At 42.1% G+C, this 21,229-nt stretch overlaps 2 protein-coding genes across 4 annotated transcripts in view; both read left to right on the top strand.

Moving 5' to 3' along the window:
• The window catches only part of LOC143280203 (nipped-B-like protein A), a 58,979-nt gene that overhangs the window by 26,498 nt on the left and 11,252 nt on the right, over positions 1 to 21,229 (top strand). For all 3 annotated transcript variants that reach the window (XM_076584822.1, XM_076584819.1, XM_076584821.1), the window contains 16 exons: positions 521 to 606; positions 1,939 to 2,068; positions 3,166 to 3,309; positions 3,960 to 4,013; positions 5,009 to 5,095; positions 5,697 to 5,914; positions 6,362 to 6,464; positions 7,181 to 7,279; positions 7,685 to 7,966; positions 8,821 to 8,925; positions 9,458 to 9,511; positions 13,895 to 14,006; positions 15,193 to 15,329; positions 16,679 to 16,819; positions 18,658 to 18,903; positions 20,890 to 20,980. In XM_076584822.1, the coding sequence (XP_076440937.1) occupies positions 521 to 606; positions 1,939 to 2,068; positions 3,166 to 3,309; positions 3,960 to 4,013; positions 5,009 to 5,095; positions 5,697 to 5,914; positions 6,362 to 6,464; positions 7,181 to 7,279; positions 7,685 to 7,966; positions 8,821 to 8,925; positions 9,458 to 9,511; positions 13,895 to 14,006; positions 15,193 to 15,329; positions 16,679 to 16,819; positions 18,658 to 18,903; positions 20,890 to 20,980 (2,089 nt within the window). The remainder of the gene's footprint in view (positions 1 to 520; positions 607 to 1,938; positions 2,069 to 3,165; positions 3,310 to 3,959; positions 4,014 to 5,008; positions 5,096 to 5,696; positions 5,915 to 6,361; positions 6,465 to 7,180; positions 7,280 to 7,684; positions 7,967 to 8,820; positions 8,926 to 9,457; positions 9,512 to 13,894; positions 14,007 to 15,192; positions 15,330 to 16,678; positions 16,820 to 18,657; positions 18,904 to 20,889; positions 20,981 to 21,229) is intronic.
• LOC143280685 (uncharacterized) lies at positions 9,669 to 13,254 on the top strand. Its single transcript, XM_076585424.1, has 2 exons — positions 9,669 to 10,604; positions 11,066 to 13,254. The coding sequence occupies exons 1-2, from the start codon at positions 10,221 to 10,223 to the stop codon at positions 12,590 to 12,592; spliced, it is 1,911 nt and encodes a 636-aa protein (XP_076441539.1). The 5' UTR covers positions 9,669 to 10,220; the 3' UTR covers positions 12,593 to 13,254.

Below are 21,229 nucleotides of genomic sequence, written 5' to 3'. Positions count from 1 at the left end.
AGGCACACACATGCACATGAATGAACACATGATACACTTTATTTTTACAAGGTCAAAAGTCGAAAAACATGCACACGTGGACAACAAGGCACACAGCACACTTACAAATTGGTCACTGTTCTGGAAATGAGGTCTCCTCCTTTTTAATTATTTCACACTGTCTTGAGATCTGAATCACACTTGATTATGTTCTGATTTATATTTTGATTCTTCTTGAATAGGTAGATGCTTGACATTTGTCAAAAGAGATAAGATTATGTGTGTTGTTCTATCACAAGCTTTGAGTATTTTTTGGCAGTTTTCTCTGTCAGAGGGTTCCATTTTTGTGTTAAGCCCTAGTCAGTGTAATGTGCCCAAGGCAAGCTAGAAGGAAACTGATAGCTTTGAGAACAAAAGTGACTTTCAATTTGCTTTTAATGATTAAGATTCCATGTGTCCAAGAGAGAATCAGAATACATATTTGCTTTGGATGATAGTGTCCTGTAGTATTTATTTTTGTGTGTGTGGTTTGAACATTCAGGCAGACGACAAAGATGTGGTCATCGTCACATCCTATGAAACAGCCATGAGGACAGCCTACAACTTCTTGACTGTCTTCCTCAAAAAGTACGTCTTACTCTTAGTTTATGATACGGCTGAAATATTGCTTTATGTTGTATATCTGACGCATATGATGTGATCTAAGTTTAGGGTAAGATTAGGAGCAAGCCAGTTGTCATTCTTTATATAAACCATGTCCCAAAACAAAAAGGTGTTGTTTTTTCCAAGCTGTGCTGTGATGCATGTGCATTCTTATGACAAGTTAGAATCTACAGGGATTTTGTGTACATTCTTTTGATATTATAGCCCCATTGAATAAGTTTATCATCTCAAATTTAATGAATTAGGACAAGTGTATAGTGTAGGATTACATGTTAGTAATCAGCATGAAAATGATTTAAAAACACATATTTAACTACACATACTTCACCGTGACCCACTAGTGCAGACTCCGGCAGGGAGTCCGATTCCATATTGATGAAGATACAAATATAAATAAAAAAGCATTGCATTCATTTTTCACACAATCTACACATTGCAAGTGAAATATCTTTGGATACAAGAAGAGAATCAGTAAACATATTTCAAAGATATGAAAATTATATACTGTGTTGCATATTCATTATACTTGGTGTAATCACATACAACTTTTTTTTTCTAAAATAAAGAAAAAACAGCAACAGTATATTTAAAAACAACAGCAGTTGCTATAAACTTGTCACACTCTCACTCTCTCTCTCTCTCTCTCTCTCTCCTGCTTGCCTATGTTCACACACACGCACACATGCACATGCTGGGTCTTGTTTTCCAATATACAACACTGTTGATTATCACCAGTGTCATAGTGACAGGTCATTATTTAACACATTTATTCCACACATTGCATGTAGTATGTTTTAGATATAAAAACAGAGAGAATCAATAAACATATTTAAAATACATGAACATAATATATATTGCACATCTGTTATACATAGTGTAATCACAATAAAAGTTATGAAAATGTATTCATAAGAATTGAAACAGCAACTGCTGTTAACTTTATTTCACACATACTCTTGCTCATACTCGCCACATTCTGTCTCTTTCTTGTGTGCGCACTCGTTTTCTCACTCACACTCTCGCTCTCTCTTTCACATTCATTCTCTTTCTCTGTCTCTCTCTCTCTCACTTCCTCTGATGCGCGCACACACACACGCACACACACACACACACTCACACACACACACACACACACACTCACACACACACACACACACACACACACACACACACACACACACACACACACACACACACATTCTCACCCTCACTCCTTCACTTACTTCCTAATCCTCTCACTTTCTCACTCAACTTGTAGTGTGCTGCACTGTTCACTGACACTTGTACTGTTGGCAGGTGCACCACCAAAGGGGAGGAGGACTACCGGCCGCTCTTTGAAAACTTTGTCCAGGACTTGCTGTCCACCGTCAACAAACCAGAGTGGCCATCCTCAGAGCTGCTGCTCAGTTTGCTGGGCAGGATCCTGGTCAGTGGACCCTGCACATACACACACACACAGGGACACACATGCATGCACACGCAAGAGAGAGATTCATTGCTTGGTGGATGAAGCACACATGTTGGTGTCTGTGTGACGGGCGCAATAGCCGAGTGGTTAAAGCGTTGGACTGTCAATCTGAGGGTCCCGGGTTCGAATCACGGTGACGGCGCCTGGTGGGTAAAGGGTGGAGATTTTTATGATCTCCCAGGTCAACATATGTGCAGACCTGCTAGTGCCTGAACCCCCTTGGTGTGTATATGCAAGCAGAAGATCAAATACACACGTTAAAGATCCTGTAATCCATGTCAGCGTTCGGTGGGTTATGGAAACAAGAACATGCACACCCCCGAAAACGGAGTATGGCTGCCTACATGGCGGGGTAAAAACGGTCATACACGTAAAAGCCACTCATGTACATACGAGTGAACGCAGAAGAAGAAGAAGGTGTCTGTGTGAAAGGGCAGTTAGTTGTATGGAGAGTTGTGAATTAGTGTGTATCTTAACGTTTTGTGTGGGATGCTGGATTTGTGAGCGTGGCATCTTCTTCATCCACTGAACATTTATCGCTGAAAGACTTAATGTGAAACAAACATAGGTATTGAACGAAAGACAGTAAGAGATTTGACAGTCACCTCCATTGTCTGAAATAAATGATGAAGAAAAAAAAGCGGTCCTTTGTGGAAACAAGGACTGGAGTACCATGACATGACTGTAGGTCTTGAATCAAGATTGGAAGGAAGCCAACAGTCACCTCTTCTATTTGAATTGTTTATTTTCGTTTCATAAAGCATCCATTGTGCAAATTGGGGAAATGAATATACATATTAAATAAAAAATCACTAGGAATCAACAGCCACCTAATTTTTTAAACAATTGAGAAAGAAAAAAAATGCCTGTTGTGAAAGGATTCTGGTATTGCGTTCTTGATCATATGGAAATATGCTTAGTCATAGACTGCTTCCTTCTCTCTCTTTTCCCCTCTCTCTCTCTCTCTCTCTCCTCTCTCTCCCTCTTTATGTGTGTGTGTGTGAAACCTACGTTTTATCAGTCTGAACAATGTTGCTGGGTGTGTGTGTGTACAGGTGCAACAGTTCAGCAGCAAGTCGACAGACACTTCCCTGAGGGTGGCCTCCTTGGAGTACCTGGGCATTGTGGCCGCTCGCCTCAGGAAAGACGCCATCTCCAGTCACCTCAACCAGGAGGTCATCGACGACATTGTACACAAGGTGACCACAGAGTGTGCAGAAAGATTTGATAATGGCTTTGAACGTTGGGAGATGGAATGTAAAAGAATGTGGGAGAGATGGAATGTAAGAGAATGTAAAAGAAAAATGAAGGTGATATTGGTGATACTAACTTTTGGGACCAGTCCTGTCTCTCATCAAAAGGGGCATGATTTTATGTCAGGTGAGAAACTTTACCCTGTGTATGGGGTGTTTTTTTATGGTTTGGGTTGTTGTTTTTTTGTTTTTTCTGGAGGAAAGCTTTTAAGTTAGGGTCATACACACATTCCGAGTTTAGATGAAGGTACATCATTCAAACAGTGAATATTTTCAATTACTCACTACATAAGACTGAATTTATGACTTAGCTCGGCATAAATTGTATCCTTATTTCATGGGTGCAGATTTGGAAGGGAAAAATAAACTTTTTGTCTTAGTGAGGATGTAGTCTGTCAGCAGATGATGATTCTAATGACATGTTTGGACAGAAGCATCACAGTCCTCCTTTAAACAGAAATCATAAACCCCTCCAATGCAAGGGATCATGTTCTTATAAACATACTCGTTTGTTTTTTGATAATACATGTGCATCTGTTTTGTTGATGTACACATTAATCTGATAAGACAAAAGCATAATTGTTTATTGTTGACAGGTCAATGAAGATGATGACGATGAACACTCCTCTACACGCAGTAAAAAGAAAGCGGTACGTTATGTGATGTTGGTCATGTATTTGTTTTGGGATTCATGTGGAGGTGTTTTGTCTCTGTGGATTGAGAACAGCATTTCTGGACCATCTCACCAAACCAAGTAGCTGCCTTGAATTAAGCTTTCTAAAACAACTTCAATGAGAGTTTTGTATGGTGTAGATTGGGTCACTTACTGAGAGAATTTTGGACTGCATCTGTTCAGAATGCCACATCTGTATTATAATGAACTTGCTGTGGTGAAGAGTTGAATGACAATGTTGTGTTGACCTTTTCTATCAGAGGTAAATACTGTTTAAACCAAGAAAATATGGATATGCTAGTTCTTTTGGTGTTATATACTGTACTATATCAAACTGATGCAAACCAGGCCTATCTGTTTGCTCTTCTTGGCCAAAATCCTGCGGCCACTTACTGATAAGACGTCTCGCTAATAGTCCACCATCTCCTTGCCAATGAAATGCCATTTCCGGCTGTAGCTTATTACTCCTTCACCATGGCCACCATTTCTAGTTCTATTGACAGCATCTGATCAAAATGCTATTTCTGTATGATGATGTGTATGGTGTAGACAGGCTTTGAGGATGTTGTGTTCATGGGCAGCAACTCCCACATTCTCTTGTATGAATGAATGGGCTTTTACATTTTGACCGTGTTTTCCCCTGCCATATAGGCAACCATACTGCTTTTTTGGAGGGTGTGCATGCTGGTTATGTGCATGCCCCTTTTACCCACGCTGAGATGAATTACAAAATCTTAGGGTATTTTATCTTCCACATGTGACACATGAAAGGAGTTCAGATGCTTGCAGGTCTGCACATCTGTTGACCTGCAGTAATGAAATGAAACCCCCTCCCTTGATCCACTAGGTGGGCTTCAAACCCAGGACCTGTAGACAGAAAGTCCAATGCCTTAGTGACTTGTGTGTGGAGCCCCACAATGGAGTGGGTGTTGACTGGGCGCTGACTGCTTTTGTTGGTCCCTGTGTCCACAGAAGCCGGCAGGAGACGTGACACAGAGCTTACAGGAATCCATCATGGAGTACCTGGCCTACAACGGACAGAGTGAACCTGCCCTTCAGGTTGGTCTGCCTCGCCTGTGTGTTTGTCTGTTCACCATGTTTGTCTTCCCTTTGATTGGTAAGGGAGGTTATGCAGTGATCGTAGCACTTGTACTGTGAGGATATTATTTGGAGACACGCCCACCTCTCCTCCTTTATTACGTTCATCTGTTTGGTAGACATTTGATCAGTTGTTTTACTGGAAGTTATGTCATCAACAGGCACTCCTGGAGTTACAATCAGTGTTGTTGGGTTGTGTGTCAAATGTTTGTTAATGTCCCTTTTAATTAGTATTGATAACAACTAAATCAGAAGAAGGTACAGTATTAACAGAAAATAAGAGTGAAGAGCGAAACATGTTGCAGTTGCCTCATTTTCCGTATGAAACACTTGTTCTGATAAAGCCACAAATCTTCTTTCAAAGTGTATTACGCATGTGTTTGCACCACACATATCTCTATCAGTGTAGAAATGAACTGCTTTTTAACTTCCACAAGGACTAATGCTCAGAAAACAACTGTCGTTGCAAGCCATTACATTGTGAAACTCAGCTCTACCAATATTCACACGTCGTGTATTTCTCAGACAAACAAATGTTGAGGAAGTGATGGTATTGTTTCAGTTTGCCCGTCAGTTCTACATTGCCCAGTGGTATAGGGACACGACGGTGGAAGCAGAGAAGAAGATGAAACAGCAGCAGAACACGTCTGGCTCTGATGAAGAAGACTTCAATGAAACAGAGGCAGAGACGACAACGGAAGTCATGCAGAATGTGGAGAAAAGGAAAAACTTCCTGCTGTCACAGATTGCTTCTGCTCAAAACACCTTAGCTACATACAGGTATTTTTGTCGTCCTCTCAGAAGTGGAAGTATTTATATACATGTTTGAGAGGAGAGAAAAAAACACAAACAAGGGGGAAGTGTATCATTTGGTTTGTTCTCATTGTCTTGACTTTTATATATGTAATAGAAGTGATGGTAGAATTTTAGCCATGATTATTTTATTTTATGATATATATATATATATATATGTGTGTGTGTGTGTGTGTTAGAGTATTGTGGGGTATCAAGACAGCAGTGTTGTGTAAGGTGTGAATGGGTTCCTGACATCGGTTGGGGGAAATTTAAAATAGCGGAGGGAGAGGATTGGCAAAGTCTAGCCACAGTGGATATGAACTGACTGCCGCTATGGTTGTTCAAGTCAGTGGGACCTTATGCTTGTTATCAAGACAAGAATTGCATAAAAGTGCATGGAGAGTAAAGTTCTATGTGTGTTATACATTTCAGGCCGTCTCCCAGTAAGCTGGATTACGACACTGCCTGTCTTGTGGCCCGTTACCTGTCTTCCAAGCGACCCTTCGCTCAGAGTTTTGATGTGTATCTCACACAGGTAACACTTTATCCTGCCTCTTCTCCCCTTTGGCTCAAACACTAGTACATTTCCACATACATCTTCTTTCTCACACTCTGATGCACACTCAGAGACGCAACAGGTTGCTCAGAGTTTTGATGTGTATCTCACACAGGTAACACTTTATCCTGCCTCTTCTCCCTTTTGGCTCAAACACTAGTACATTTCTACATACATCTTCTTTCTCACACTCTGACGCACACTCAAAGACGCAACAGGTTTTGTGTTTCTTGGAGGCGAAAGTTATTGTTGTTTAAATATCCAGTGAGCCCAGTTAGATTTTCTTGGGTTTTAGTAGGAATTCTTATAAAAATGATCCAGGTTGTCAGTTCTTTCTTGATGGAGTGGACCTCCAGTCTCACAGTCAACAGTTGTGTGAGACTGTTGAATATTAGATGTATGTAGATGAGACACTAGACTTGTTGAGATCATGCAGGATATTGTTTCTCTTAGCCTTCAGGAAAAACTGCTTGAATGGACTAAAAGTGAACTGATAAAGAAGGGTACATTTACTTACAGTGAAAATGATTCATTTTATATCTGCATTTCTCTGTAAAGGGGGGAATGGTTAAGAAAGTGCAGGGGGAAAAAATGGATGGATAAGAAGAAACAAAATATTCCCATGTACACTAAGAAAGATAGAGAGAAAAACATGGACAGATATGTGTGACAGAAAGATTCCTTGCTGTGTGCAGATTCTGAAGGTGTTGAGTGAGACAGCCGTCGCCGTCAGAACCAAAGCCATGAAGTGCCTCACAGCCGTTGTTGAGTCGGATCCTGGAATTCTGGCTCGGGTGGGTGTAGTGACTGGTAGCATTTGTAGCTTTGTCTTGGCTGTGCAGTGTGTGATCCCCTGTAAGATGTTGCTTTATACAGATCTGGTGTTAGGTGCCAATTCTTGCTTTTGAAGAGTTCTCAGCTTGGCTGTTTTTTGTGAGACTTGCTGTTTACACTCCTGTACTGTGTTGTTACTTTTTTATATAAAAGTTGTGTTCTGTATTATTGTGATCTATGTTCACATGATTTTTTTTTTTCTTGCGAGTAAGTTATGCTTTTTCCTGTCATTTTATTCTTGTGTAACAAAACATATAGCTGATTTTCTTGTGAATAATTGAAAGTATGATGCAGACTTAGAAGTCTGTCTGGAACCATTCAGTCACAATGTTTCCTGTATTGCATTGTTGTTTGTTTTTCCCCAGAACGACATGCAGCGTGGAGTCCATGGGCGCTTTCTGGACCAGTCCACGTCTGTGCGTGAGGCAGCAGTAGAACTTGTGGGCAAGTTCATTCTCATCCGTCCAGAACTCATACCCAAGTACTACGACATGCTTTCTGAGCGAATTCTCGACACAGGAATCAGTGTGCGGAAAAGAGTGATCAAGATTTTTAAAGACATTTGTATAGAACAACAGGACTTTCAAAAGATTCCAGAAATGTGTGTGAAGATGATTCGGCGGGTCAATGACGAGGAAGGGATCAAGGTCAGTGACTTCAACGAATTATGGAATATTGTGTTTGTTGTGCGTGTGTAATTTTTAAAAATATTTTCTGCAGAAAACTAGTTTGGAATATTTTTCTTCTGTATGTATATGTCATAAACAGTTGTTGTTTTTCCTGCAGAGCTTGCAAGATCACTGAAATATTGCAGGTTCTTCTTTGTGAATGACCTACATTTACATGTAACGCAACTTGTGACAGTGTACAGTCCAGCAGCTGAATGATGTACATTTACATGTAACGCAACTTGTGGCAGTGTACAGTCCAGCAGCTGAATGATGTATCTGAATGACCTTGTTTGGCACATAGTGGGAAAACACACTGGCCTGTTTTGGGGTTCTCACTTTGTGGGTGCTATTATCACACGGCCACCACTCCAACAAGCACAGTCACCACTGTTTTCAGGTTTAGTCTCACTCCAAGGTTATTGTTTTGCTGTTTCTTCTTTTTTCTAGGTGGATTTGGAAGTATCGGCAAAGTTTGTTTCCACAATAGAGTAAGTATATACAAAGGGAGGCTACTAGCCGTAGCTACTTTCAATTTCTCCACTTGAGCGGACTATTAGTTTGCACAGAACAGAATCAGACCCCTGCTGGAGTCTGCACCAGTGGGTCACAGTAAGTATTTTAGATATATACAAGGGAAAAATTCCTTCATGACGTTGCTAAGACTGAGCTGTTGTTGATTCTGTAAAAGTTTCAGAATTTGTTAAAAGTTCAGAAATGGATCATAGCATCCGACTTACAAAGCTTTACAGCAGAATGATATCGCCTGCAGAATGAGTTTATCCATGTTGCTTTGTGGCTGTTTCTCAGAGGTTTTGATGACTGTGTTTCAGAAACTGGTGAATGAGGTGTTCCAGACCATGTGGTTCTCCCCAGTCGGCACGCGGGAAAGAGACTCCTCCAGACTGCTGCAGAAAGTCATGAACATCACGGACGTGGTCAGTGCTTCTCTCCCTTGTGCAGGCTTGGTGGCACACTCATCTCTTTCCCCCTTACACTCCCTAATGAAAATGTGCAGTACATTTTTTTTTTCCATATCAGTGGGGCTGAAATTTCAGCAGTTTGAATTGCAAATATATTAGTGATACAGTTCATAGGAGCTAAGTTGCACATGTTTTAATTTTTCAGCTACAAGGCAGTACTTTTTTCTTGACATTTGATGAGGTTTTATGATCCAGATCACCTTATTTTTGCTGAAGAAAAAGGTTGAATGCTGTGTCTCGATATGTAATAAAGAGGTTCGGGAGAATGAGAAATGTCTGTCTGCTGTAGAATGATAGCAGAAGTTATATTACACTCCGTAAGCTGTTGCTTATTAGGGGTTTTATGTTTGTTTGTTTTTCTTCAGTGTTTTGTTTATTGACCAGTTATAGTCGTTAGAGTGGACAGGAGGTGAGCGTTGGTGCAGATGATGTATGGAGCTGTGTACGGGAAGTAGTTTTCATGGTGGATGTCTTCTGGTGTGTGCAGGTTGCAGCATCCAAAGACACAGGGTACGAGTTCTTTGAGCAGATGTTGGAAAATGTAAGTATATAAGACAGCTGTTTGATATCCACTATGCTTTTTTTTTTCTTTTGCATACTTCTAATACATAGTTCATATACCTTTTTGAATTGGTTCCTATTTTTCCTTCTTTTTTAAAAAAAAAATGATTGCAGACATTAAAAAAATATTATCGATTAAGGTGGACCACGGCATAGGTTTTTCACCAAAAATCATTAAAAAACGTGTTTTGGGATTATACTTGTATTTGGTCAAACAATGTCTCTTCTTTGCATTTCTGTCAACCATTTTGCTCAATTTGACCGATTTCATTGCAAATAAAATCATTTTCTGACCTGGGTGTGTGTGAAGTTTGAGCGAATGTGACAAAAAACTCGAAGTTTGCATCGATTTGGACAGCCTGGTGCTCACGATCTGGTTTGGAAACCCCATCTTGTTTGGTATCAGTGTGAAGGTCATTCACCGGTCTGTCTTCTCATTGCTATTTCCTGTGGAAAATTCCACTCACGGAAACACACGAAGAGCAAATCCGAAGGAACCCGAGAGGCATTTTTTAGGGGTTGTGGCTGAGTCGAGGTTTCTGATTGGCTTGTCGGAGTAAAAAAATAGCCCATTGGCCCAATCGGTCATGTGACTTTTTCCAAGATGGCGTCTGTTTTCATCACGGTTTCAATCGACACACCAGTTGCCTAAGATTTTGATCGAAATTTTCTACTATAAGTCACGGACAATGCCAAGACACGCTGGAAAGAAGTTTAGGACTGTCTTTGCATTCGGCAAAAAGAAGAGAAAGCGAAAGATTACAACACAAGCTGAAAAAAAGTCTGCTGAAACAGCGACCGACTTAGCGGTGCCTTCGACATCGACCGGCGTCAGTGAAAGCACGCCGCTTCTCAGTTCGAAGAGAAAATTGGACGTTTTCACCAGAAAACATGTGTGTACGGGTGACAGTGACTCCAGTTCAGACGAAGAACCACCGTCAAAAAAAAGTGCATCAGTTCCCGAAGTACAACTTCGCTCGGGACAGCCACAGTCCTCACAGAACATCATCGTTGATGTGTCAACATTGGACTGCTTGGTGTCGTCAGTTCATTGTGGAAAATGCATATCAAAGGTTTGTGGAAAATAATATAATAGTCTACAGATATATAATATTTAATAAATATAATATAGTATTCTATTTTATTTCATGAGTTTTTGTTTTGTTTCATAGCAAAAAAAAAAAAAAAAAAAAAAAAAAAAAAAAAAAAAACCGAAAAAAAGCCATCTGAATACCTTTCTTCTTCTTTTTTTGTGAGCCCATTGATTTACTTCTTTTTTTTTTCCTTTTTTTTTTTCAAGTTCTTTGATTTTTGTTTTCAGAGGCAGTTTTTATTTTTCTCAAGTATTGAAATACTTTTCCAAGTAATATTTCTGTGGATTTTTACTGAGTCTGACATACTGTCAGTGTGTGTGTATGTGTGTGTGTGTAAAAAAAAAACTGTCAGTCTGAGTCTCTTTATTCTCTCTCTTTCTCTCTCTCTCTCATTCTTTCTCTTGTACCTTCAATTCTCACACATTTGATTTTTTTTTCAGGTCTCTGTATTTGAAGATGAGACAAAGAGGATGGGGTCAGCATGCAGTCTGGAGGTGAGGTGTGTTTCCTGTGGCGCTGTGATTCCAGGGACACAGACCATGACATCGCTAAAGACGGGGACTGTCTTCACAGGTTTTGACATCAACCGTCGCCTTGTTGCTGCTGCTTCTGCAACTGGGATTGGCTACACCCAGCTATGCCGTTTTTTTGGTATGGTGAATATGCCACGACCCATGCACCAAAAAACATGGCTTCACTACCAAAAAAAATATAGTGAGGGTGCAAGCAGAGCAGCCAGCACACACCTGCAGGATGCAGCTCACCATGTGCGGGAAGCCTATGCAGAGATGGGTCTAGGTCAGCCATCAGATGATGGCTGCTTAGACATCTCTGTCTCTTTTGATGGCAGTTGGCATCGGAGAGGAAGGACTTCCCACAACGGAATTGCCACTGTCATCGAAATTTTTAGTGGACTTATCCTGGACTATGCTGTGCTGAGCAATTACTGCCAGGCTTGTGAACAAGGCCCTGCTGAAGACGATCCAGGATATGCTGAATGGTGGGAGAAACATGAACCCGACTGTCAAAAGAACTGCAGCTGTTCTTCTGCTGCCATGGAGACCCAAGCAGCTGTCATCATGTTTGGAAGGTCGGTGGAGCTGCACAACTTCAGATACAAGCATCTGCTTGGAGATGGGGATGCGAAGGCTCATGCTGCGGTCAATGAGTCAGCTCCATATGGCGATGGCTTTTTGGTGGAAAAGATTGAGTGCGTGAACCATGTCACGAAAAGGATGGGCACAGCGCTACGAAATCTAGTCGAAAAACAAAAAGCCATCAAGCAGCCCATAGGAGGAAGAGGGAAGCTGACAGAAAAAAGGATAAAGCAGCTCACCAACTACTATGGACGGGCTATAAAAGACCACGCAGGGGACCTCAGCAAAATGGAGCAGGCAGTGTGGGCATCATTTTTCCACACAATTAGCACCGATGATGATCCCCATCACCTGCGATGTCCAGCAGGAAAGGATTCCTGGTGTTTCTTTAGAAGAGCTGAGGCCAACAACCAACCACCAAGACCCCACACAAATCCCCTCCCACGTGACCTCGTTGATGCGCTTGTACCGGTCTACAAACGCCTTGGTGACCCCCAACTTTTGGAGCGCTGTCTGGCTGGAAAGACTCAAAATTCTAATGAGTCTTTCCATTCCATGGTGTGGAGGACATGTCCGAAGGAGCGATGGGCTGGCCTCCGTACAGTCCACTCTGCTGTGGCAGTCTGCGTTCAGCGATACAATAAGGGATCTACCGCCCTTCTGGATGTGCTTGCTGAACTGGATCTTGTGGCTGGGAGCAATGCAGAGATGTTTGCAGAGAAATCAGATATGCTCAGGGTCAAAACAGCAACCAGAAAATCCTCTGACAGAGCAAAACAAAAGAGGAAAAAAATTGAAACTGTGAGACGTCAGGAACGTGAACATCGACGGGCAGATGAGGGAGAAGTATACGCCCCAGGAGCATTTTGAACAATCAAGTAACTGAAAAAAACTCTCTCTCACCACTTAGTGATATTGGCCAAGTGCTATTTTCCTGTGTATTATTTTTTTAGTGTGTAACTATGGGTTGCAGTTTGTGAGTTCTCAACACAATCTTTGAAGGCGTTTTTCTCAAAAGTTGAATTTCTGCTGCAGGTGCGTCAGTGGCCCACGTGTAACAATTGATACAGTGAAAATATTATCATAAAATTAGGTACACTGATGTAAAAATGTGTGCTGAGTGCAATGAACATAGTTAGAACTCTCTACCTCTAGTAGTTTTTTTCATAGCAAGTGACTAAAGCATACAAACGTGAATGCATAATTTTATGCGTTTTTGACAAGACAGAGAACAATGCTTGTGGACAATGGGCATCTGCTTTTGTGATCATTGCACTAAATGATGTCAAAACAAACTGTGGAAATGATGAGAATCATTATGTAATGCATGTGTTTAGTGCTGCAAATGGGCCAAATAACCGTGTGTATTTTTATGATAAAATTATCATATCTTCATATCTGTTTGACTTATAATCTTCAAACTTAGCACAGATGTCTATATTAACATCCTGAGTATGTGTACCAAATTTCATGCAGATATCTTTAGTAGTTCCTGAGAAACAAAAATTAGCTAAAAATGACGCAGTGGTCCACCTTAAATCAGATCGCATATGCTTTTGTTGTGTCTTTTCCTTGTGGTTATTTGCTAATAGTATAAGCAAAATTTATATGGCTGTCAACAGAAATGGGACTACAGACACCCTTTTTTTTTTTTTCCCCAGTCATTTGGTGTTCATAGAACTGTCACTCTTGTTCAGTTTCTCTTAAAACTCCATGAAAATCAGACATCTGTTGACTAGCAATTTGTTTGATATTTGTTTGGAAAATTATTAGGTATATGAATGCTTGTTGTTAAGCTCTAGTCAGTAAATCTAATCTCTTTTAATTTCCTGTTAAAAATGAGAGTGTTAGTCTTGCTGCAACAGTCCTCCAGGGAATTGTTTAGGGTAGAAGATGGAGAGGAAGTTAGCCAAAAAAACACAAAAAACCCCAGATAAACTGACAACATTGCAAAATGGAAAGGAAACCATTTGCAGAGACTCAAGTTTAGACACACACTCACACACCCAACAGACCTGGAGGAATTTGGTGAACAGTTCCAAGCGATGCCCCATTGACTCTGTTCAAAGCTGAGGGAGAAGAATTTTAGTACTGTGTGTGCAGATTGCAGTAATCCAGTGTATGGTAATGTGCTGTTATTAATCCTGGTATTGTGTGTGTGTGTGTGTGCAGTTGCTGAAGAAAGATGAAGATGGTAACTACAACAAAACAGCCATTCTTGCCTGCACTCAGATCGTGGACTGTCTGGTGGAGAACGTGCTCAGGATAGAGGAGAAAAGTGTTGGTCAGTATCGTATCATTTTCTCATTGTACTTTGGATTGCTTTTGCTCACTTTTTGTGCTGTCTGTGTAATGTGTTTAGTATAGTCTGTGATTTCATTTGGCAGGCTTGATTTGGGTAGTGATCTTGTGTTTGGCTTTTACTCTACCTGGCTTTATTCTGTGTTTACTGTTTATTGTGCATATAGTTAGACATTAATTAGTTGTTATAATCACACATTGTTAGACTGTTACTGGTGCAGTGTCAGCAGGTTTTGCTGTACCTTTGTCTGTACAGATATAACTGATAATGTACAGACATAACTCATAATGTCTATGGACTTTGGCCTCAGTGAGAAATGCTGGCACCAGCAGTGCCAGATGTCATTTTGCAGGCCAACTAAGAAGAAACTTTGTGAGGTTTTTTAACAGAAGTGGCTGATCAGTGTGCACAGATTCATCTTTTATTCACATCCTTGTGAACATTCTTTAAGCACTAGACAGGGAAAACAAGTCTTGCTGGTGATATATGATCATTCAGCCTTTTTTCTTCTTCCCAACCCCCAGAAATTGGGACGTTTTGTTTTCAGTATTTTTGATGTGGGAGTGAGGAAGATCGTGCTGTGGGGGCCCATCTAAGTTTGGGACCAGTTGACAAATCTCATGGTAGATCATGGTGCCACAAAGCAAAAGATATCAAAGTCCTGTGTTCAGTACACAGACATGAAGCAGAAAGTTAACACATTAAAGATCTGTGGCAAGAAGAGTGGAACACCTAGATGGACAACAAGCTGTTCCAAATGAGATCCTCCCGTCAGTCGTGAAGGACCAGAAGGAGGAGTCTGTGCTGTGCAGATTGCACATGGGGCACACTTTCCTTACTCATTCTTGTTAAAAGGGGGGGAGCCCCTCAGTGTATTCCCTGTGACAAGCCTCTCACTGTGAAGCATGTGCAAGTGGATGACCCAGACTCTGTCCCTGTGTTCTCATATGAGTCCATAGCACACTCAGCTTTGGGTGGGAGCCAGCCACAGACCAAAAAGATTTTTTTACAAAAGCAACCAACCTGTGATGGGAGTCAGACCAGCATCCTTGCAGTCAGTCTGTGACGCTAACCACTTCAGCACAGTGTCTGGTGGCATGGTGTTAAATACATGATTGTGGAGAAAAGGTGATTGAGGTGAAGGGTGTGTGTGGTGTGTTGTTGACAGAGATGTCCGAGGGGAGGAACACCAACTCCAGACTGGTGGCCTGCCTGTCCACCTTGTATCTGTTCAGCAAGATCAAGGCCGACTTGATGGTGCGTCACGCCACAACCCTCCAGCCCTACCTCGACATCAAGTGCAACGTAAGTCACTGGCTGGGTGGGGTGATGAAGCAGTGTTGGCTGTTCAGTTCTTGACAACTCAAAACACGTCACAGATTGGTAGCAGCATGTGCAGTTAAATTCTCAATCTCAACCCAGAATATGTAATGAATTGGTCTCACTTCTGCTAAACACAGTAGTGTAGTGACAGGTTGTTTTTTTCTGTTATTTGTTGTCTTAGGACATGGCGTGTTTGTACCACTGTAAGAAAACCTGTCTTGTGATTTGATAAGTGAAGTCAGTTGTCAGAAATGTATGCTGTTGTCACCAACTTGTCATTATGCTGTATGTTGATTCAGGGGTACTTGTTATCATGTTGTACGTTCTTTTCTGTCTTTTTGTGTTTGTGGACTGTAGCTGTCACATCTGCTCATTATGTATAAGTGAGTTTTCATGTACATGACTGCTTTTACCACAGTGTGGGCAACCAAAGTCTGTTTTCGGGTTTGCATGCTGGGTATGTTAGTATTTCCCTGATCCATCGAGCGGTGACATGGTTTACAAGATCTTAAATGTGTGTGTCTGATCTGCATATGTGCATATACCCAAGGAAGAGATAAAGGCACAGAGCAGGTCTGCACATACGTTGACCTGGGAAATTGGAAATATCTCCGCCTTTACCCATCCAGTTGCTGATATCAACCAGAATGGAGCCCGGGAGACCTTGGAATGGATGTTGAATACTTAAACCATTTAGCTTTTGTGATTGTGATTGCAAAAGGAAAATGAAGATGGTAACTACAGTTTAAGTTTCTCAAGGAGGGGTCTCTGCATTTGGACAAATCCATATAGGCTACACTACATCTGCTGGGCAGATGCCTGACCAGCAGCATCACCCAGCGCATTCAGTCAGGCTTTGAATGCATACTTACATATTTGTGTACCTATCAGAGTGGATTTTTTTTCCACAGAATTTTGCCAGAGGACAACACTCTCATTGCCATGGGTTCATTTTCAATGTGCCAGTTGCATGGTGCACACGAGACCTCAGTTTGTCATCTCATCCGAATGACTAGACGCTCAGTTTGATTTTCCATTCAGACTTGGGTAAAAGGGCTGGAGCAGGATTCTAACCCACATCCTCACATACTGTGTATTGGCAGCTGAGCATCTTAACCATTCTGCCACCTTCTCCTTGTAGAAAAATCCACTCTGATAGCTACACAAAATCCTTTATATGGATGCACTCAAGACCTGACTAAGCGCCTTGGGTTCTGCTGCTGGTCAGGCATCTGATGTGGTGTAGCATTTATGGATTTGTCCGAACGCAGTGGTAACTACAACAGATAACTACTGTGATGTGGTGTGTTAACTGTGGCTGTGTGTTTCAGTCTCAGAGTGACTACCTGGTGCTGCACTACGTGGCGCGCATCCTGGAGCTTGTGGTGCCTCTGATGGACCACCCCAGTGAAAACTTCCTCATGGCTCTTGAGGAGGACATGATCAAACTCATCCTCAAGCACGGCATGATGGTCAGTCTTATTTTGATTTGTCGCCTCAACGCCTGTACTGTTGCACAGTCATTCTGGTTCAGTCATTATGAACTTTACTTGTGTTCCAGTGTTGTAACCCACACAGAGCTAGCTATCAGGGGGTTGTACTGTGTAGACAGGTAGTTGTGGGCCGTGGCAGGTTTTAAGAATAATTGTCACTTGATGTTAACATGATTGAGTTAAATGATGTTTCAGTTATTTTTATGGACATAACTTGTGGTTGTCTTTGTACTTGGTATTGTGCAGGTGGATGGATTAGCTTGTGGTTGTACAACATGATAGGGCTCTGTCAGCTGTACCAGTTTAAAGTATGGAGCAAAAGCTGTGATGAGTAATGTGCATTGCTTTAACAGGTGAAATATTGAGCAAAATCATGTTTAACTACACATACTTTACCATGGCCCACTAGTGCAGACTCCAGCAGGTAGTTCGATTTCTGTCCTGTGCAAACTACTATCCGCCTATGCAGAGAAAACGAAAGTAGCTACAGCCGATAATCTACCAGAAGTAGGTTACCTCCCCTCTCAGTAATGTAGAGTACCTCCCCTCTCAGTAATGTAGAGTACCACATAAGTACTGCATGAGTACAAGTAAACTGTTGAGCAAATGCTGTGATGAACAATGTGGATTACCACACAGTTGCTGTGCCAGAGTGCTGGAGGGTTGGGTAGGAGTGGTACAGTGATTATTCATTCTGGTAGGGTGATTATTCATTCCTTTTGTTGCCTAGATTGTATGTGTGTGTGCAGGTGTGCATTTGTTCAAACTGTGTGTGTGTGCCTAGGTATTTTATAGACAGCATTAATTATGTGTACATGCCTTTATAGCAAGCATTGCTCTATTTTTATGTTGGTTTTTACTCACTTCTTTTAATCTCTTTAGCATTATTGTGAAATATAATAATAATAATGGTATTTATATAGCGCTGAATCTTGTGCAGAGACAAATCAAAGCACTTTCACAGCCAGTCATTCACACGCATGCATAACTCTAAAACTGTAGAAACTAAACACAAGGAAGGGCAGGCAAGGGAGGCTATTTTGGAAGAGCTGAGAGTGGAGACTTGACGAAGCGAAAGAGGAAGTTCATTCCATTTGCAAGGTCCAGAGACAGAGAAAGAACGGCGGCCAACAGTCGAGTGTTTAAATCTGGGTATGCATAAACAGAGTGGATCCGAAGCCGATCATAGTGAGTGAGATGGAGTGTAGAGGTGAAGGCAGCCACAGAGATAGGAAGGGGCAACTTGTGAATACATTTATAACATAGAGTGCTGATCTTGTACTTTATTCGGTGTGAGACAGGGAGCCAGTGGAGATGTTGCAAAAGAGGAGTGATGTGCTCAGATCTTTTCATTCTGAGGACGAGTCGGGCAGCAGAGTTTTGTATGTGCTGAAGGGACTGAATGGATGAAGCATGCAAACCAGACAATAGAGAGTTACAGTAGTCAAGGCGAGAGAGAATGAGAGAAACGACAAGTCTAGATGTTGCGTCAGTGGACAGATATTTCCGGACGGCACTGATGTGCCGCAGTTGACAGTAGCAGGACTGACATGTCTGACTGATAAATTTTTGCATGGACAGTGTATTGTCAAGGACAACACCGAGGTTCCTGACTGATGTGGAAAGAGGGATGGATGTACTGCCAAGTTTGATTGTGTCAGTTGTGATGGAAGACAGTTTTTGTTTAGTTCAATATGTGGTGCTGTGTTGTTACATGCTATGAAAATATTATTAAATGATAATAACTACTAATGAGGAAAGGCTGTGATGACCAGTGCAGTACTGTAAAAGAAGAGATGTGACATTGGTGTTCACAGGTGGTACAGAGCTGTGTGAGCTGCCTGGGATCGGTGGTGAACAGCGTGAGTCACAACTACGCCCTGGTGAAGGACTGCTTCGGCAAGTTCTTTGGGGTGCTGACCAAGCTGATGCAGGACCACGAGAAGGACTGCGCCAACCCCGCCCTCAAGGCCCGCAAACCCACCCTGCTGAGGTCCCTCTTCACCACGGGGCAGCTTACACGCCACTTTGACTTTGACTCCAAGGAGATGGGGGAGGCCAAGGTGAACTTCAGTGCACAGCTTGTTTTCTCTCTCTCTCTCTCTCTCTCTCTCTCTCTCTCTCTCTCTCTCTTTCTCTCCATTTTCTCACAGTACTTTTACAATGAATACATCTGTGTAGTAAGTTTGTGGGGTTTTTTAATATTACTATTTAATATTTCACTTTCAGTGTATATGTCATGTCATGTCTGGGTTAGCTTTTTTATTTTTGTTTGTTTGGTGGTGGTTCGTGGTTTGTTTGTTTTTGTTTTTTTGTTGTTGTTTTGTTTGTTTGTTATTTTTAATGACCTGTACAAGCTGGTGTGTGTTATTGCTCTTGGGGGAAAAAAAGTGTGTAAAACATCCTTGTAATCAGGAATCTAAAATGAGTAAATGACAGTGCTAATAACAGTAAAAAAAAAAATAAATAAATAAATAAATAAATTTTTAAAAATATAAAAGCAGGGAAGAGGTTTAGCCTCTGACCCTCTGGAATGTCCTTTTTACTCTAATAAAGTTAAAACCCGTAAAATTAAAAAGTATATAGATTCATATCCTTGCATTTGTCTGGTAAATGATACAGGAACACTTACGAAGTATTATAGATTCATATTCATGCATTTATAAGATTGTTTCTGTAAGGTGACCGTGTGTTGTTGGCAGGTGTGTGTGCGGCAGGTCTTCTTTAAGGTGACTGTGTGTTGTTGGCAGGTGTGTGTGTGCGGCAGAAGGTGTTCTGTAAGGTGACTGTGTGTTGTTGGCAGGTGTGTGTGCGACAGAAGGTGTTCTGTAAGGTGACTGTGTGTTGTTGGCAGGTGTGTGTGCGGCAGAAGGTGTTCTGTAAGGTGACTGTGTGTTGTTGGCAGGTGTGTGTGCGGCAGGTGTTCTGTAAGGTGACTGTGTGTTGTTGGCAGGTGTGTGTGCGGCAGAAGGTGTTCTGTAAGGTGACTGTGTGTTGTTGGCAGGTGTGTGTGCGGCAGGTGTTCTGTAAGGTGACTGTGTGTTGTTGGCAGGTGTGTGTGTGCGGCAGAAGGTGTTCTGTAAGGTGACTGTGTGTTGTTGGCAGGTGTGTGTGTGTGCGGCAGAAGGTGTTCTGTAAGGTGACTGTGTTGTTGGCAGGTGTGTGTGCGGCAGAAGGTGTTCTGTAAGGTGACTGTGTGTTGTTGGCAGGTGTGTGTGCGGCAGAAGGTGTTCTGTAAGGTGACTGTGTTGTTGGCAGGTGTGTGTGTGTGGCAGAAGGTGTTCTGTAAGGTGACTGTGTGTTGTTGGCAGGTGTGTGTGCGACAGAAGGTGTTCTGTAAGGTGACTGTGTTGTTGGCAGGTGTGTGTGCGGCAGAAGGTGTTCTGTAAGGTGACTGTGTGTTGTTGGCAGGTGTTCTGTAAGGTGACTGTGTGTTTTTGGCAGGTGTGTGTGCGGCAGAAGGTGTTCTGTAAGGTGACTGTGTGTTGTTGGCAGGTGTGTGTGTGCGGCAGAAGGTGTTCTGTAAGGTGACTGTGTGTTGGCAGGGGTGTGTGCGACAGAAGGTGTTCTGTAAGGTGACTGTGTTGTTGGCAGGTGTGTGTGCGGCAGAAGGTGTTCTGTAAGGTGACTGTGTGTTGTTGGCAGGTGTGTGTGTGCGGCAGAAGGTGTTCTGTAAGGTGACTGTGTTGTTGGCAGGTGTGTGTGCGGCAGAAGGTGTTCTGTAAGGTGACTGTGTGTTGTTGGCAGGTGTGTGTGCGGCAGAAGGTGTTCTGTAAGGTGACTGTGTGTTGTTGGCAGGTGTGTGTGCGACAGAAGGTGTTCTGTAAGGTGACTGTGTTGTTGGCAGGTGTGTGTGCGACAGAAGGTGTTCTGTAAGGTGACTGTGTGTTGTTGGCAGGTGTGTGTGCGACAGAAGGTGTTCTGTAAGGTGACTGTGTTGTTGGCAGGTGTGTGTGCGGCAGAAGGTGTTCTGTAAGGTGACTGTGTGTTGTTGGCAGGTGTGTGTGCGACAGAAGGTGTTCTGTAAGGTGACTGTGTGTTGTTGGCAGGTGTGTGTGCGGCAGAAGGTGTTCGACGTGCTGTACTACTTCATTCACCATGAGGAGGAGGACGTGCAGCACAAGGCCCTCACTGCTCTCGGTCAGTCTCCTTCCTTTTCTGCTTTCCTTTTCCTGTCTGGTGGTGTGAACAGTCACTGGTTGTCTGTTAAAATGTTTATATGCAGCACAACACCACACCACACACACTGCATTATTTAAGAGGGGGAGTGGGGGTATATTTATATGTATCTCCTAACAAGAAAATAGTGCAGACTGTTAACTGACCAAGCACACATTAATACAGTGTATTTGCCATTATGATGAAGATGTGTGGTGTGTCATTGTAGGG

The sequence above is a fragment of the Babylonia areolata genome, chromosome 3, assembly GCF_041734735.1.
Source record: "Babylonia areolata isolate BAREFJ2019XMU chromosome 3, ASM4173473v1, whole genome shotgun sequence".
In the NCBI taxonomy this organism is placed as follows: Eukaryota; Metazoa; Mollusca; class Gastropoda; order Neogastropoda; family Buccinidae; genus Babylonia; species Babylonia areolata.
This window is presented reverse-complemented; position numbering and strand designations above follow the sequence as displayed.

Coding starts and splice junctions, on each gene's coding strand:
- LOC143280685 (XM_076585424.1), top strand. CDS start 10,221: ATGCCAAGACACGCTGGAAAGAAGTTTAGGACTGTCTTTGCATTCGGC. Junction 10,605..11,065: donor GTGGAAAATGCATATCAAAG/GTTTGTGGAAAA, acceptor TTTTTTTTTCAG/GTCTCTGTATTTGAAGATGA.